Raw genomic sequence first — 17,721 nt, forward strand, 5'->3', positions numbered from 1 at the left:
CAAGCACTAAAAAAGGACTCTTTAGCCAAACATGGTATTATGTGGTTGCTAGAAGCAGGATTCGTGTAGAGCTAGTTATATCAAACGAACCCAGATGGTTAAACTGATTTCTTGCGTTATGAAACCCATACTTGAAAGGATTTGACATGGACTAGGTGAAGCTTTTTTTTATTATTATTATTATTAAGAAACATTTGAGTAGTTGGCTTGAAGAACATTCCTCCAGGAAGTAGCTGGAACACAAGCCTTGATCCCGCTAATTGGTGGACTTATTGAGCTTTTTGCAGCCAAGCTTGTAGGTTTTCTTCGGTTTTTACTATAAATAAATTAACTCTGCTAATGTGATTTATGTGTGAAAATCCCAGTTCAATATTTTCAGATAGAAAAAGATGAGAAGATAGTAGAATCTATTAGAGCTCCATGTTATGTCCTCTCAAACAAGAAGCTATGATTGGACATTGTTATTCCAATTCGAGCTTGAACAAGTACTGTCTTGATCTGTTTCTCGAAGAGAATTTGCTGCTTTCCTGTCACTTGTTAATTTTGATTACTCAGATACAGTTCCTTCATCCATTAACGCAGCCCAATAACAACCTTAGCTTTGAAGGATCATCTAGCAGTTCCAATCCTTCGAACGAAGCTTCATCATTTGTTTCATATGCAAGTCAATTTCCGCAACATGGACATATGAAATTGTCAATTAGAAAATCCTCTGCCTCGAGAAAAACTTTCTGAAGCAATGAGCAGGTTTTCCACATTGCAAAGAGAGAGTTCTGAAATTTATCCTGGGTCGGAAAGCGATGGCTACAAATCAAAGAATCTTGTCACAGAAAGGAACAGGAGGACCCGGATTAAAACTGGTCTATTTTCTCTGAGTGCCCTGGTCCCCAAGATATCCAAGGTTAGCATAGTTCTATATATTTCGGCTGCTACAAAAAGCTATTCACTGTCGTTGTTGTATCTTTTTTTTTTTGAGTAATTCTGCATTTTATGAATATTATAGATGGATAAAGCTGCTATTCTTGGAGATGCAATAGATTATATCGGCGAATTGATAAAGGATGTGAAAAACTTCCGGGATGAGATCAAGAATGCTGAAAAAGAGGAATGCAGAGCGAGCAACATGGAGCTAAAGACTTCAAAACTGGAGACATGTCAAAAAGGCTGCATGTCTTCCACTCAGTGGCGGAGCCACGTAGGGGCAAGAGGGGGCAATTGCCCCCCACCCCCCAATTCCTTTCTCTTATCCGTTTTTAATAAAGAGAATTCTATGCATGGTCTGATATATATAGAATGAGGCAGCTGATGGGATTGAGAGAAGAATTGGCTTGTCCAGTTTTTATACTTGTGTTGGTAGAGACTTTACTTGTATAGATAGATATGTAGTTGCGATTGCTTTTTAAAGTATTTTTTATGCTGAAATATATTAAAATAATTTTTTTTTATTTTTAAAAATTATTTTTGAGATCAGCGCATCAAAACGATCCAAAACATACTAAAAAAATTAATTTTTTTTTAAAAAAATTTTAATTTCACTTCATCTCTTCCTGATAGGTCAACCAGATATGGAAGTTCCAAAAATACTGGGTCTACATCTCCAAAAATTAGTTATTAAACATGTTAGGGTTTATAATAATTTATGGGTTTGTTGAATTAATGTGTATGGGTAATAATATATGCTAATGGATATAAATTGAAATGAGTTTTGATGAATTGATAAGTTTTGTTATGAATTTCATATGAAAAATAATAATGATGAATTTACTAATGATTAAAAATAAAGTACAAGACAACTAAAAAAATTAAGGATATAATAGATAAATTAAAAAAAATATTTAATATTTATATTTAATCTACTTTTACAAAACAACAAGTCAGTAAGAATAACATCAATTTATGACAATTCTTTTAAGCTATGATTTTAAATGTTATGTACCATATGTCAGCATAGAATTGTTGTCAACAACTTTCCTAGTCCTTGGAAGATTTAGAAATAAAAAAATAAAAGGTTGTAGTATATATTGACAAATATATTTTTAATGAAATTAAAAATAAAATTATTATGAAGCAGTTTTAAAATATAAAATCTCGAAGAAAATAATTATAAAATAAGTTTTTTTCATTTTAAAAGTATTCTTAAATTAATTTTACTTGACTTGAGTTGGTACATGTATTTTAAATTAATTTCTATATATAACATATATATATATATATATAATATCAAATATTTATTAGTAATTTATCTTTTTATTTAAAATTTTTTTGCTCCACCACTTATTCCACTAAGGTAAACCAGGATCCCTCTGGTTTTGTAAAAAAGGAAAGGGCAGAGGTATAGAGAGCTTCCAGAACCTAGTACGGTTTTTATTGCAAAACTTAAACTCTTTTCTTTACTGATATATTTGGACAAAACAATTTGAGCCATTGAAGTTCAACACAGGCTTCATGAGACCATCAATTTCTAAATTGACTATTTTCCCAGGTTCAATTAGAAGTGGACCAGATTGGCAAAAGACATTTCCTGCTGAAGTTCCTTTGTGAAAAGAAGCGTGGAGGATTTGGGAGGTTGATGGAAACTATCCATTCTTTGGGGCTTCAAATCCATGATGCCAATATTACTACATTTAATGGCAAGTTTCTGAACATTCTCAAGATCGAATCCTGATATTCAGATGGAATCAAAATTTTGGATACGAATTCGACATAAGTTCAGTTACACAAGCTTGTTTTCCAGAGAAATAGAGAGGTTGACAGGGATAGAAATCTGCAAATCAAAAACTTCAGCAGTTCTCTGCTAGAAGCACTATATCTCCTTTTCTGCTTTGTATGTTTTCATCACTCTAGTTTTAACTACCTTGTATCAAATAGGCGGATAAGGATGTTCAACCAAAGAGATTGAGAGAGTCATTGGTCGAGCTAACAGGATACCCAATTCAGACAGGAAGTAGTCAAAATTAGAAGAATCAGGGAGTACTTTTTCTAGAGTTTGAAGAGTTTAAAGTGAGAAAGTTGGTGACTTCTCCATTCAGCTAAGTTTGTCATATTTATGAATATGAGGTTTGTATCTGTCGGACACATTATCATTTCCCCCTCCATTCGGACTTCTCTTGTACAGTGCAGGACCTTGTACAGAAGCAAGATTAGGCAAGCCATTCTAGAAAATTTAGGCTTCCTGAAACCAAGAAACCGATCCTTCTATTCTTTAAACATCCTCAATTTCAGCATTTTCATGTTGACAGACTAACAAAAAAATGTACAAGCCAAAAGGGTAACCTTCAGAGGTAAAGTTGAGAATATGTTCAAATTTGCATCATAAGCAAAAGTTTCTTGCAAATGTATGTGCAACGCAACAAAACTTTTTCTGTCTTGCTCTATTATCAGTCAGACAAGGGTGCTGGTTTGAGTGACACCGCGGCTAGTAAATACATAAAGCTTTGAGTAAGATACACTTTACAAGCCTCCTTGAAACTTCACTGCACCTTTGAGGGAGCTAAAATTGCAGTCAAATTTCACAGGAGAAGGGAAAAAAAATTAACGCTAATTATGCCTGGTGAAGTGAAGTGCAAATTCCTTCAGATATCACCTTCTTTGGTGCTACATATTGATAATTTCAAGGAGATCTACAGGTTGCCATGTCACCTTCATCTAAACTGGCATCTACCATGGCTTCCATGTCGGTTCATGGCTTGTGTTTCTGACTCGCTACTCGTGAACTAACTTGATGCTGGGGGTTCACGGGATATACAGAGTAATCTCCACTGGAAGTGTCAAATTCTGAGCTTCCATTACTGCCAATAGCCATTCCCCTGAATTTCCTAATGTCTTGACTGTACTGAACTGAATCATATACAGCGCTCTGACCAAATCTCATACCATTACTGAGATCTGGGAGTTCACCTTCACTATCTAATGCTCTCACCACCTAAAAGAGCGTACCAAGAAATTTAGCATTCCAACTAAAAGCTACAATAAAAAAAATACAATCTGCTATATTTACTAGTCACGCTGGCATTTTGCTCATTTTGGTTCTCTTATCTTAAAAGAATCCCTTACAAGGTTATCTATAACAAAGAGAAATTGACAAGAAGCATTTTTAATATCACCTGCACCATGCGTGGCCGCTTTGGAGCTGAATGGCGAACACAAGCAGCAGCTGTCTCAACCATTCTAAATAATTCACTCTCCACGTAATGCTTTTCGAGCCGTGTATCAACCAACTCACCATATTCGCCGGTTTCAAGGGCATGAATCAGGAGTGGACGAGCCTGCCACAATCATAATAACAACACATTGTTCAAAGGATAAATAGATTGCAGGGAAGGAAATTTGGATGTGCAATTCATCTAGCTCATTAGAAAAGTAACTGGGCTTGAACAAGATAAAGTCAGCTTGTTTACTGGCAAACCGTTCAGATTAGGAAAGAAAGTTCTTATGTTGAATTTTTTTCTAGATTTAAGAACCGTTTCATATTATAGCCGGATGATGATTGGATATATAATACATGTACACAGCTACGAGCAAGATACTGAAAGAAGTCGTTTCCGTCAATGCCTATTCATACCCATTCAACTAAGCTTTCATCCCCCAAAGGCTGACTTGCATCGACTGGTTTGCGCCCGGTTATCAGTTCTAGAAGCACAACTCCAAATGAAAATACATCAGACCTATCTGTTAGTTTTCCACTTGATGCATACTCAGGTGCCAAGTACCTGAAAACCATAATGAATATTAGTAAAAGGTGATGATTAAACCATTACTATAGTCCAGTATATTGCAATCCAAGTTGACAGAAAGCTTGTTCACTAGCTTACCACATACAATTCAGACAAAAGGGTGACCAAAATGCTCTTAACTTCTTAATTTGTTTCAGAAGAAGGTGATGGATTGGATGACAAAAATCACATAGGTTTTCTTTATTTCCTTGGAACATCTATAATTGGAAATTCCACTTTACTACTCTGATCCACATTCCAGCATAGATTTTGTTTATCGAGGGTATATATTGAGCATTTAGTCATCTACACCGGAGAGGATACAGAAAAGGACGGCTAGGAAACGGGAGAACAGGTGAACAGAGGCATCCAATCTGAACAGAGATTACATATTACCGAAAACCATAACATATATACCCAAATGTCCCCATTACTCGAGTTGATACGTGGGTCTGAGCTGTGTCATTTAGTCTGGCAAGCCCAAAGTCTGCAACCTGTACATAAAAATAGTTCTCAAATAACAATGCAGGACTAACTTCACGTTAAAGAAACCACATGTTGAGGGAGGAATCCAAACAGAAAGTCATAGACTTGCCTGTGTTTCAAAAGCATCATCCAACAGAATGTTCGACGACTTAATGTCTCTGTGAATAATTTTTGGATGACCTAGAATTAGATCACAGGATGATCAGAAGAAAATTAATCAGCCTTCTTTTTAAAAGAAAAATGGGGGAGGAATAGTACACCACATAACCTATTTAAGGAGAAAAAGGATAGGAAGACATACAATCTTCATGCAAATATGCCAAACCCTTAGCAGATCCTATGGCAATTTTGAGTCTTTTAGGCCAATCCAACACTGGCATATCTTTTGCTGCTGGCACAAATCGGCAGGACATAATCAAGTCCATAACATAATAACATAAGTTTTGGCAGGCAGCGCAAAAAATTATAAAATGGAAAAGAAAAATCACCTTACCATGCAAATGATGCTCAAGAGTCTTATTTGGAACAAATTCGTATATGAGCAAGCGTTGATTGTCAGAGATGCAATAGCCCACCAAAGAGACCAAATGTCGATGATGGACACGACTGATAATTTCAACTTCAGCCTTGAATTCCCGTTCACCCTGTCCACTACCCGCCTTTAGCTGTTTGACAGCAACTGCTTTCCCATCCGGCGTGCACCCCTTGAAAACACATCCAAAGCCACCCTCACCGATAATATTTTGACGAGCAAATCCATTTGTTATTTCCATCAGCTCATGGTAGCTGAAAGAGGTCTTGGAACTGCCAATGACACCTGAGTCAGGTCCCCCTCCATGGTTACATATTCCCTCTTTCACTCCCGTAGCTATCAGACTCTGCAGTTGGCGAATGATAAGAGAGACTTCCAGGTCCAGCGAAACCCACAGAGGGTTGTTGCTGTCCGTAATAATATTTATCTTCAATACGAAAAACAAGAAAGAATTAACGGATTAAATCATAATATATTAAGCAATGGGGCCGCAGCCTCAAAGTATATAGGCACGTTTACCTGTTTGCACGGTAAAGTTTTTGGGCGGAATGTAATAGCTGGAAGGCTGAATCCGTCTTTTTCTACTCCTTTTCACAAATAAAAAGATTACCACAATTAGCGCCATAAAAACCACACCTGCGACTGCAGCAGCAGCCGCAGTCACGACTGTCTTGCTTCCAGTTCCATTACTTTGATTTCTTGGTGGATTGCTGACCACATTGTGATTTTTTGCATTAGCGATTGATGACGAGCGGCCCGAGGACGAAACTCCTGATTCGGGAGGACTATGAAATCTAGATTCTGTTGGATTGGGTCCATTTGACGGAATGCTATTTGATTCCGATGGCTTGGGTGATAGATTTGAATTGGGGGGAGACAAAGAGGGTTTGGATTCTACTGGCGGAGGAGGAGATTGTTTTGAACCTCCAGAGGGAGGTGGAGAAACAAATTCACCAGTACTAGGGGGAGGTATCGCAGGAGGAGGAGGAGGGGATTGAACAGATGGAGGAGACTCGTTCTTTGCAGGGGTAGGAGGAGGAGGAGGTGATGGAGGTGGTGAGTTTGGTGGTGGAGATGTTATCAATGGTGGTGATGAATTTGACGGAGTGGAATTTGAGACTAATGGTGGGCTAAGAGGTGGAGAAGAGTTGGAACTCAACGGTGGTGGTGAGGATGGTAATGGTGAAGGAGGAGAGTTCGAAGTGGCCTGTGGAGGCGAGGATGGTATAGGTGTTGGTGGGGAATCACCATTAGTAGAAGGTGATAGCGAAGCTGACGAGTCATCATTGACGACTAATGATTCTTCGCCAACAGGAACTGGAGGTAAAGAGCCTGAACTGGAGGTAGAATTTGTGCTAACTGGCAAAGGAAGCAACTCATTCGATGAAGAACCCGGCGGCGACTCCCCCACCGAGTTCGACATTTTCCTAATCTTCCTACTTATAATGAATTTTCCTCTCTCTCTCTCTATATATATATATATAACTTTCTTTTCTCTCCCCTCTTTCCTAATGGAATTTTAGGTTTCTCTCAAATGCTTTCACAGAATATTCTACAAGATTTTCCATGGTAATCAAACAAGATCTTTCTTGTCATTAATTTCCTCCCGTGCATGCATGCATGCATGCGAAGAAAGGCAATCTCATTAACCCAATTAGACTATTATTTTCTCAATTTGCTAATGAAAATCTGAAGATGCCCTTATAGGCTACACATAAGAAATCTTGAAAATGTGCTCGCTGATCATCCCAAGTTAAGCACAGTCAAACAAGGAATCTATCTATCAATCTATCCTAAACCCAAGAAGACCAAGCGAAGATGTTTACGAATCAAAGAGGAACAAAACAAGAAGAAGAACCTGGAAATGTGTGTGAGAGAGAGAGAGAGTAATCAAGATTGATTTGCAGAATGCGTTGATCGATCCCATGAAAAGCGTAAAAGGCCTTTTCAAGACAGATGGTTTTTATTGCTCTTATCTTGTCTTTCATATGACTGCGCTCTCTCTCTCTCCCCTCTTTCAGGCACTTGGAGGCACGATTTCCGTTATTTATATTTTCTAACCACCACTCTTTCTTTATTTGTTTTTTAATATAGTATATATATATTTTTGTACATAAATCTCTTTCCTTGAGTCTCGGGTTACCGCGCATAATTAAATAGGGTTGGCCCAAATGATGAAGCGATTATGGGTCTGAAAATGGTTATTATCAAGATATCAAATGGCCCTACTTCTGCCACATGTTTAAAGAATAAAAAATAGAGAATAAAATGATTAGAAAATTATTAATATTGTTAGACAGTTAAAGAAAATTTGTTACTATTGGTTAGATTACATAAACAAACTTCTAATCATAGTTGATATAAAAGAAATGTAATGGTGTTAGTAAACTGTGAATAAAAAAAGAATACAGAAGTCTTTTCTTCTTCCTCTGTACTACAAAATTTCTCTCTGCTTCTATTCATTTCTCTGTTCATCTCTGTGAAAATCTTGCTAACTTTTCATGGTATCAAAGTTTAGAATTCTTAATATCTTGTGATCTTTTGCTTCTAATATCTTGCTAACCTCTGTTTCTGGCATTATTATCTCCTTATCCAAATAATTCTTTCATAATAATCGATCTATCTAATATATGTTTGATATATTATCAAACTGAAAAATTCTTCTTCAAATCTTCAACTTCCTGTAAGATTCTTTCTTCTCAATTTTTTATTCTCTTCTTTTCTATCTCTTGCACTCTAAAACTAGTGACTACTTCTCAACTTCAGATTGTTCAATCTCCTATTACCTGTTTGCTTTCTATGGTTTCTACTGTTGTGACAGTCAAGCTTGATGATACAAATTATCTCATATGGCACTTTCAGATGTAAATTCTCCTTGAGAGTCATGGCATTTTAGGATTTGTTGATGGCTCAAGAAAGTGTCCAAGTCGATATGATGCAGATTCTGATCTTGAAGATGTTGAAACTGATGATCATCTGATTAGTTTGCTGATATCCTAACTAAAGGTCTTTCCAGTCCTTTATTTCGGCATCATTGTTCCAATCTTATACTTGGTTCCTCCAAGCATATGATTGAGAGGGAATGTCAAGATATCAAAGGCTCTACTTCTGCCACATGTCTAGAGAATAAAGAATAGAGATAAAATGGTTAGCAAGTTGTTAATAATGTTAGACAGTTAAGAAAGTCTGTTATTGTTGGTTAGATTACGTAAACAAGCTTCTAATCATAGTTGATATAAAATAAATGTAATGGTGTTAGTAAACTGTGAATAAGAAAAGAATACAGAAGCCTTTTCTTCTTCCTCTACACTGCATAATTTCTCTCTGCTTCCATTCATTTCTCTGTTCATCTCTGTGAAAATCTTGCTAACTTTTCAGTTATATCCCATGAAACCCTTTTTTTTTTCTTTTTTCTTTCCTCACCGAAATTGTGAAATAAGGTTTGATATTTTAAGGCAGTCTGGATCAAAATAAGTAACAAGTTTTACGGATTAATTTAAATTAATAAAAATGATATTATTATGATAGGATATGTTTTTCATATTCTTGGTAACTCTAAAGGCTACATCCAATGATTAAAGAGACTTATCCCTGCAATTAATTTCTTAAATTTTTATTTTAGAGAAGGTACATGTTCAAAACAATTAATTTATGAATAACAGTTATTAAAATTGTTTGAAAAAATATAATTTTATTAATTTGACGTGTAATATGAGGATGTCACTTGATGATATTCTAAAATCTAGGATGTTTAGGAATAGGGTTCTTTAGTGGTTGGACTATAGATTAATTAATTGTTTATTCAATTAAATCCACTCTCTATAGTAAAATAAGATATCTCTTTATGAAAGGCTCCTGATACCTACCAAAAAAAAGTCTTATTTGGATGGATTTGAAAACCATCAGATGCTTAAGTTAATATAATTGTAGAGAAAAAAGTGTAATGAATATGCTAAAAAACATTAAATGCTAAGAATAAAATTATTTGTTCTTCTTTTGGTATGAAATTACTGCTTTGTAAGAAGATGATATATATATATATATATATATATATATATATATATATATATATATTTTACCTGGATGATTCATGTAGTATTTATGCCTTGTGAACCTTGTCCTTTTGCTTGAGGGAGAGGGTTGGAAAATCATTTTATCCTTGTAGTATTAATGATAAATAAATATTTATGACACAAACATTAATGATGGACAAATATCATTTACATTGTATTAATGAGATGAATATTTGACAAGTCATAGAAAAACTCTTATACACCTAAAGAAGGGTGCATATTGAGTAGGGTCTAGGCAAAAAGGATAAGTATTTCATTTAAAAAAAAAATTTTAAGGAGAAAAGTGTTGGGTTCATGTCATAAAGTTAGGTCTAACAAGAGTTAGAACACGCGTTGCGCCCAAGAATGTTTGACAACGTGCTTGGGTTCAGGTGTGAAGTCTAAGGCCATGGTGTGCTGAGCATGCACTCAGCGCCTAGGATCGAATGTCATGCTAAAGCCTATAGGGGCGCTAGGCGTAGGCTAGCACTTGGGCTCGAGTGTGTTACCTGAGCTTATAGGGTGTTGGGCATACGCCTAGCGACTGCGCTCAAATGTTACATCCAAGCCCATAAATGTTGGTGTGTGCTAGGTGCCTAGGCCCATGACCACGATTTAGGTTCAAATCATGTTTTCAAAGTCCCTTCAGGGCTTGGGTTGTAGTTAAAATCACAGTTATTAAACCCGGATCGGCTCGGCGGGTTTACCCGGGACCCAGTCGACCCGGTAGTTGGACCGGTTCGAATTTGTTAAAAAACCGGCCGGTGCAACGACCCGGCAAAACCTGGTCTACCTGGCGGGTCGACCCATGACCCCGGCGACCTGGGCACACCCGGACAAGACCAAACGTTTTGAAATTGGATCTACTTGAGATTATTGCAATTTGCAAGTCGATCTGGGTTTGGAAATCTTGAGGTTTTTCCTTGCTTTGCTTCAAAACAAGGTCAAATACGTCTCTTTGTGGTGGATCTACCTCTTTTTTTTTTGTCTATTTAAAGACAAGCATTATTGTCTTCCAAAAAAAACCGACGAGCCTTTGCCGGATGTTTATTCACCCACTCCTTCACAGAGCGATGACTAAGAGCAGGGAATCATGTACTAAAAGTTTTCTTCTTCCCAGTTATAGTAGCTCTCCGCCGTGATTCTCATCCTCTTCTTTCTTTTATCCAGATTGGAACTGGATTTGAACGCATTTGGATACTAAGTCGGCTCCACTTTCTGGAATCCATGTTTAGCATCTAGTAGGCTTTATTAACACTGAGAGAAAGAGGCCACATGTAGCACTGTAGCAGTACCAACACCACAGGCTTTATTACTGTCAACAAGTCTTTAACTTTGTGAGGGGAAAGATGTAAAAGAAAGAGGTTAGATGAACCACGGGAATTTACAGGGGAAAGATGTAAAAGAGAGGATTTGTGTGATGTTTTTAAGTCTTAAAGCATGGGAAAGTGAAGGAACAGAGAGGGTAGATGAACTTTGTGTTTGTGAGGTGATGGTGATAAGATTAAAAGTCATTTCTCTCTCTGCACAAAACAATAGGGTAGATTAACATCAGGTTTCATAAAATAACCTGGGTTTTATGGGTTGACCCATAAAACTCGGGACCCGGTCCTTTGACCGGGTCAATTCCCGAACCGGGTTTAATAACTATGGTTAAAATAGATTTGGGCCAATTAAAAAGTATTTTTCTAAAAATAATGATAAATCATGTTTCATCATTAACCTTTCAAGTCTTTATGGTATTTTTACTGTGGAAACTTAAAAAATATACCTATTTTTTCTCCATGTAAGGAAAAAAAAAAGGGGATATCTCTAAAACTTCTCTCTAAGACATTTTATTTCACATTTGAAGTTTCACTCTCTAAAACTTCTCTCTACAACATTTTCTTAAGGTGTTCTGACATGAGTGTATTATTAGTGGAAAGTAATCACGTAAAGTGTTTGGTCTTGGCATGGAGCGTGGTAACTTAGCGTGAAATGAAGTTTAAAAGGACTCATCTTAAGGTAATCTACACATACTTAGCATTCTTTGTAGAGATAGGATCCGATGAAAGGGAAACATATAGCTTGCATTAATAACTTTACATTTAGACCAGGAACACTAGAAATTAAAGGTTTTATAGGGGGTCGGGATCAATTAGGATCAAGCTAAGGACTAAGAGGTTGATGCCCGTCCACTAGAGAATCTTGAATTACTTAGGGTTGTTGAGGACATTGAGGAAAGTACCTTGACCACTAAACAAATAGCTAGGGATAATAATAAACATGGAAAGGGGTACCTGTCTATAACCCCTCATAAGTTGGAGATGATTAGCAAACAAACTAAGGGTTTAAAGTATCTCATGATGTGTGGTTTAAAGTCCTAGAAAAAACTAGCACAAAAGAGGAAACATATGCAAAGGTAATTATATAAATATTAACGGAGGATGATGATTGAAAGACTTAACTTAGACAATATCTTCTCATAAGGAAATCTTTTCATAGAATTTTAACCTTGGGGTTTACATAAAACTCCTTCGACTTGATCAGAGTATGCTTAGAAAATCATTAACCCAAAGTAGTTCTCCATTACTTTTAGTTTTTGCTTATGTCAAAACCAGGAATGGTTTGGACACCTGGAAATGTTATTGTGATGTGCAAACTATTACTGAGCCCTTCTAGGTATATATTTTTTTTTTTTTAGAGTTCATGGTTGTCTCATTGAAGGCTAGAAGGGATTGTATGGCTAGGCTATCCTTGTAGAAGAAGATGTAGGTCTCATATTTAAAAGTTTCTTCTTTCTTCTTCTTTTTTTCCTATTATTCCGCCACCATTTTCTCCTTTATTGTTTCTTTTTTTTCTTTCCTTCTTATTTTCTCTATTTCTCTCTTTTTCTCTCTCTCTTCATTTATTTCCTTTTCTTTTTTTCTATTCTTTCCACTCTTCTACCCTATTATTCCTAGTCCAGAAAGGGTTTTGGGGATCCTTTTTATAGCTAAAAATAGAAATCTTTGGGTCTTTTTGTTAGCAAGATCAACACCCTTAATCTTTAAGAAGCCATCACAATCATTCTTTAAAATTTTTGTTTCTTCTTGCCTAAATCCTAGGCTGGTAAAGCGGCGAGCTCATATGACTATAGTTTTTGAATGGAAAGGGCAATGATTGTTTTTTTATTGTTGTTGTAACTAATTTAGGGTTGAAAATTGCAAGATTCTAGTTTGGGATTACAAAGAGTGTTTCAATGGGAGGGTTAGGTATGTTATTTGTCTTGATTGCTGAGGGATAAAGGGCATAAAGAAGGCATAAAGAGTGGTACTAGGTAAGATTAACTCTCGTGAACTGGTTGGGTAGGGGAAGAAGACACTGAATAGTACCGTCTAAAATAACATCGTTTCTTTCTTCTTCTTCCTTATTGAAACATCATTTCTTATTAAACTCACTATTTTTTTTTAAATTGAGCGATGTCATTATTGTCTTGGATTAATTTAAGGTTTTGAATTGAAAATAAACGACACCATTTTAAATAGTCTAATTTAGACTTGGAACTTTAATGCCTTTTTTTTTTTAGTCCTTGGTTTATACACATGTTCAATTCAGCTCACAATCAAACCTTTTCAATTTCACTCATGTTCCAACTTGATTTGCTCCCTATATTTTTACGCATCTTACAGTGTAGTTCTTGGTCCTTTAATTCGTAATTTTAGCCAAATTGACTTTTAGTCTTAAATTTTTTTTCAATTACATCCATGTTCGAACAAATAGCACCCTTTTACTTTTAATGCCTTTTTATTTTGGTCTTTGGTCTTTTAATTCTTTTTTCTTTGTTAAATTAACTCTAAATTTCAAATTCTTCTTCAATAAAGCCATTGATTGAATTAACACGACCATCAAACTTTTTCACATTTTTTATTTTGGTCCCTAGTCTTTTAATTCATACAATTCTACCAATTTCAACCTTTTTTATTCAATTTTCTTTTCAATTAAACCTCTAATTGTCCCTCAAGATTATCCTTAGCTTTTGTAATTGTTCTGTCCAGTCATTGCTTTATGAAAAATTCATTATTTGTCTAATTTTATCCCTAATTGTGTTTTTCACTTTTTTTTATTATTATTATCTTTTTATAGTTGCTTTTTTCTTCAAAAATCTACCAAATTTTACCTATAAATTTGTTAATGCAAATTCTTTGTTTTTATAAGGGGTAAATTTTAGGTGATGACACACAGTGTCATTATCTTTTCAGGTTCAAGTTAAACCCCGACCCGAAATCAGGTTTTGAGTCATCAAATTTCAAAACCAACTCATTAGATCAAATTAGATTTAACAACTATGGTAATAATATCATTTAGTGTAGCAAAATCCCTAAATTGGAGATAATTCAATAATCTGTTAATAAGAAAGAAACAAAGAGATTGTTATTAATGGAAAAAAAAACTATAATTATATTTTAAAAAATAAATAAGATATTGATTTCATATAGATTATGGAAGAAAATACTATGGATTGAAACAATGTTTTCTTTTTTTTATTATTATTTTGTGAAACATTTTCTATTTTCACCTCTAATTTTTTTTAATTTCATCCTTATACATTGCATTTAGTAGGATTTGAGGATGATAATTTATTTTTATTAGCTTGCTATGAAGTTCTCGTGGTCTTGAAAAGGATATAATGACATTATGTTGTTGCTCAATTTGGTATGATAAAATTTAATTTTATTGTTTAAAAGTAATTAAAATTTCAGGGATCAAATTTGACATAAAAAGCATATTATTTTCTTTTTTATTAATTGTTCATGAGGTGTGTTTTTTTTTTAAATTTTGGTCCTTTGTTTTTTATAATTTTTAGTTTTGGTTCAAAACTTTATTTTGTTTATTTTTAGCCCATAAGTTTGAGAGATGATAAGAAAAGTTACTGAAAAATAGGAAAGGAGATATTAAGTTGTCAGTTGGCCACTTTTTAGCTATAAAAAAGACAATTTTGGTTTTTATTGTTTGATGGATTAATATAATTGGGTTCTGTATGACGAGAAAAGTAGTATTTAGATGTTTTTAATCTTTCATCTTGCCAGAATAAATAGACCAGGCTTCAAAAATTCTTTTTGATTCGGGTTAATTTTTGTTGTTTGATGGATTAATAGGTGATTTAATGTTTTAAAAAAATAAGTTTATTAAAGTCTACATGGTCTTTCTTGGATGTCTTCAGGTGAAAAAAATATTGAAAATGAGTTTTTTTGGACCCTAAGAGTCAAGCCTTGACTTTTCGGTAGCTGAAATGTGGAATAGTAAATGACACCTTTTCTGCCTATACAAACAACACATCAGCCACTCAATTTAACAAAAACATTAAAGAGTGTTAAAATTATCAAAGCATAGATTTTTTATATTTTTATTGAAACTTGTTTTTTTATAGTTCTATGAGTTTTTATTTATAAAACAATTATGTTGATAAATAAATATTTAAAAAATAGAGAAATTGCATTAATAATATGAATGAGTGCCTTTTTATCCTTATTTCAAATGATTCAATTATTTTATATTTATTTAATTGCTTTCAATTTTTATTTAGTTAATAACATAGCTCAAAAAGCTATATTTATTTTGTTAGAAAAAATATATTAATAAGAAAATAAAAAATTATAATTAAAAAAATGTTTCAATATAATTTAAATTATTGCTTTCTTACCAAAAAAATTATTTCATATAATTAAATAAAAAATTTTAAAGAGCTTCTCGTGACATAAGATCATATATCTTCATCTATATTTATCTCTTAATTTCGTAATATAGTTTTTAATTAATGTTAAAAACTTCTTTTGATATTTATTTTTTCATATTATACTTCTAGATTTATTTTATCAAACACATGTCAATTTTTTGCAATTGACAAAAATCCAGTACATTGTTTTTTTTATTATAATTCTAAATTTATTTTATTAAACACACATCAACTTTTCGCAATTAACAAAAACCCAGTACATTACTTTTTTTCATATTATAATTCTAGATTTATTTTATTAAACACACATCAACTTTTCGCAATTAACCAAAAGCCAGTACATTACTTTTTTTTCATATTATAATTATAGATTTATTTTATTAAATACACATCAACTTTTCGCAATTGACAAAAAAGCCAGTACATTATTTTTCTTCATATTATAATTCTAGATTTATTTTATTAAACACACATCAACTTTTCACAATTGACAAAAAGCCAGTACATTAATTTTTTTATTAAAAAAAGTGACGAAACGTTGGTCAATAACTAGGTACTTCTAGTAATTTGGACTCGATTGGAAAGTGGTGAAAGGTTCTTAAAAACAATTGTAAGAAGTCAGCAAACACGCTTACTTGCGGGGGACACAGGTAAGCTCCAAGAATAGTCGTTGGATCGAAAGTACTAACGATATTTCGGGATACCCACAGAACAAATCGGCACTCGGCTTCTTACGCGCCTTTTCATTTTAGTCTTTGGTCAATAAATAAAACTGGCTCCCTCTACCTACCTCTATTTATTTATTGAAAGATTAAAGTAGGGGACAACCTCTTTCTCTTTCGAACAAGAAATTGAATTCCTAGAGAGATAATTGAATTTTTCCGAGTGGTTGAGCAATGCAGGTGAGTCCGAAGGTTAATGAACGCTCCATTACTGCAGCAACCGAGTCTGCAGAAAATGAGCTGTTTTCTTACGACAAGAATCCACATCCACCACCAGTAGTACGAGATCAAGAAGAAGAAGAAGAAGAAGAAGAGTTTAGTTTCTTATGCACAAACCCATCGGGATCGCTGATATCAGCTGATGATATATTCCAAAACGGGCAGATCAGGCCCATTTTCCCTTTATTCAACCGAGATGGTGGTCCCCTGTTCATTGATGATGATAAAGCAGCAGCAGCAGCAGCAGCAGCAGGAGGAGGAGGTCCGTTCATGTTCGTGGAAGAACGCAACGAAGCTGAGGGACCGAGCTGCGTGTGGACAGGGGGTAGCAAAGCCTTGCCGGATCAACAGACATGCAGGAAGAGCAACTCCACGGGGTTCTCGAAGCTAAGGAGGTTTCGAGAATTTGTTCTTCGAAGTAACAGTGATGGAAAGGATGCCTTCGTCTTCTTAAATCATGAAGATTCTACTTCTAAACATCTTTCAACAACAACAACAACAGCTGCTACTTCCGAAAAGATAGGTACTGAGAAGAAGACGAAGAAGCAGGATGTGGTGGTTGTGAAGAGAAAAGAGCAGAGCAGTAAAAGGGTGTCTTCGTCGTCGTCGTCAGCACACGAACTGCATTACCTGAGGAACAGAGCGATCAAGGACGGGGATAAACAAAAATCATATTTGCCATACCGGCAGGATATCTTTGGTTTTTTCACTAACGTTAGCGATCTCAGCAGGAACATTCATCCTTTTTAGACTAGTTTCTAAATCTAGAGGTTTGTAAAGTTGAAGTTAATTAGACTTTGGATTTTTTAGGAGTTATGTTAATACTTAATCAGCACCTGCTCACTACTCAAGACATAGCTAGTTTGTTAAGAGAGATTGTGCTCCATTATTGGCATCTCTCTTACATGATTACATGAATCCTTCTGTTGAGCAAGTGTTCATCTCTGTTAATAGCCATAACCACAAACAAGTAGACTGTCCAATGTAATGGGGGTTTCGAAAACATTACTGCTAGATGCGGAAGCCAACATTATTAGCAAAAGTTTCTTGAGCCACTATCAAAACAATTATTCTTTTATGAGAAATTTGAGTTCCATAATTATATCAACTTGACATGAACTGTTTATTAAAAGTGGTCACCGACTCAACGTGAATTGTGTTGTGCTACCTTGCTTAATATGCTGATTAAAATTTAATGATAAATTAATCTTTGAAGATTTAACACTAACTATACAACTCATGCTCGAAGACATCAGTAACTTAATACATCCTGAATATGACATGTTAATATGAATTAACACTC

General features: G+C 34.7%; 2 protein-coding genes across 2 annotated transcripts; one reads left to right on the forward strand and one right to left on the reverse strand.

The window, feature by feature from the left end:
- Nucleotides 1–3,254: 3,254 nt before the first annotated feature.
- On the reverse strand, nt 3,255–7,288 carry LOC133695699 (proline-rich receptor-like protein kinase PERK13). Its single transcript, XM_062117622.1, is given in 10 exon segments — nt 3,255–3,742; nt 3,745–3,922; nt 4,104–4,265; nt 4,562–4,709; nt 5,130–5,224; nt 5,290–5,378; nt 5,500–5,586; nt 5,692–6,040; nt 6,042–6,157; nt 6,250–7,288. Coding segments are annotated over 10 exon segments (2,229 nt in total). The 5' UTR covers nt 7,154–7,288; the 3' UTR covers nt 3,255–3,641.
- An 8,980-nt stretch (nt 7,289–16,268) lies between these two features.
- LOC133697126 (uncharacterized) lies at nt 16,269–17,460 on the forward strand. Its single transcript, XM_062119502.1, has one exon. It carries the CDS (start codon nt 16,374–16,376, stop codon nt 17,166–17,168), a length of 795 nt encoding a protein of 264 aa, XP_061975486.1. The 5' UTR covers nt 16,269–16,373; the 3' UTR covers nt 17,169–17,460.
- The last annotated feature ends 261 nt before the right edge of the window (nt 17,461–17,721 follow it).

This window comes from Populus nigra, chromosome 6 (assembly GCF_951802175.1).
Source record: "Populus nigra chromosome 6, ddPopNigr1.1, whole genome shotgun sequence".
NCBI lineage: Eukaryota > Viridiplantae > Streptophyta > Magnoliopsida > Malpighiales > Salicaceae > Populus > Populus nigra.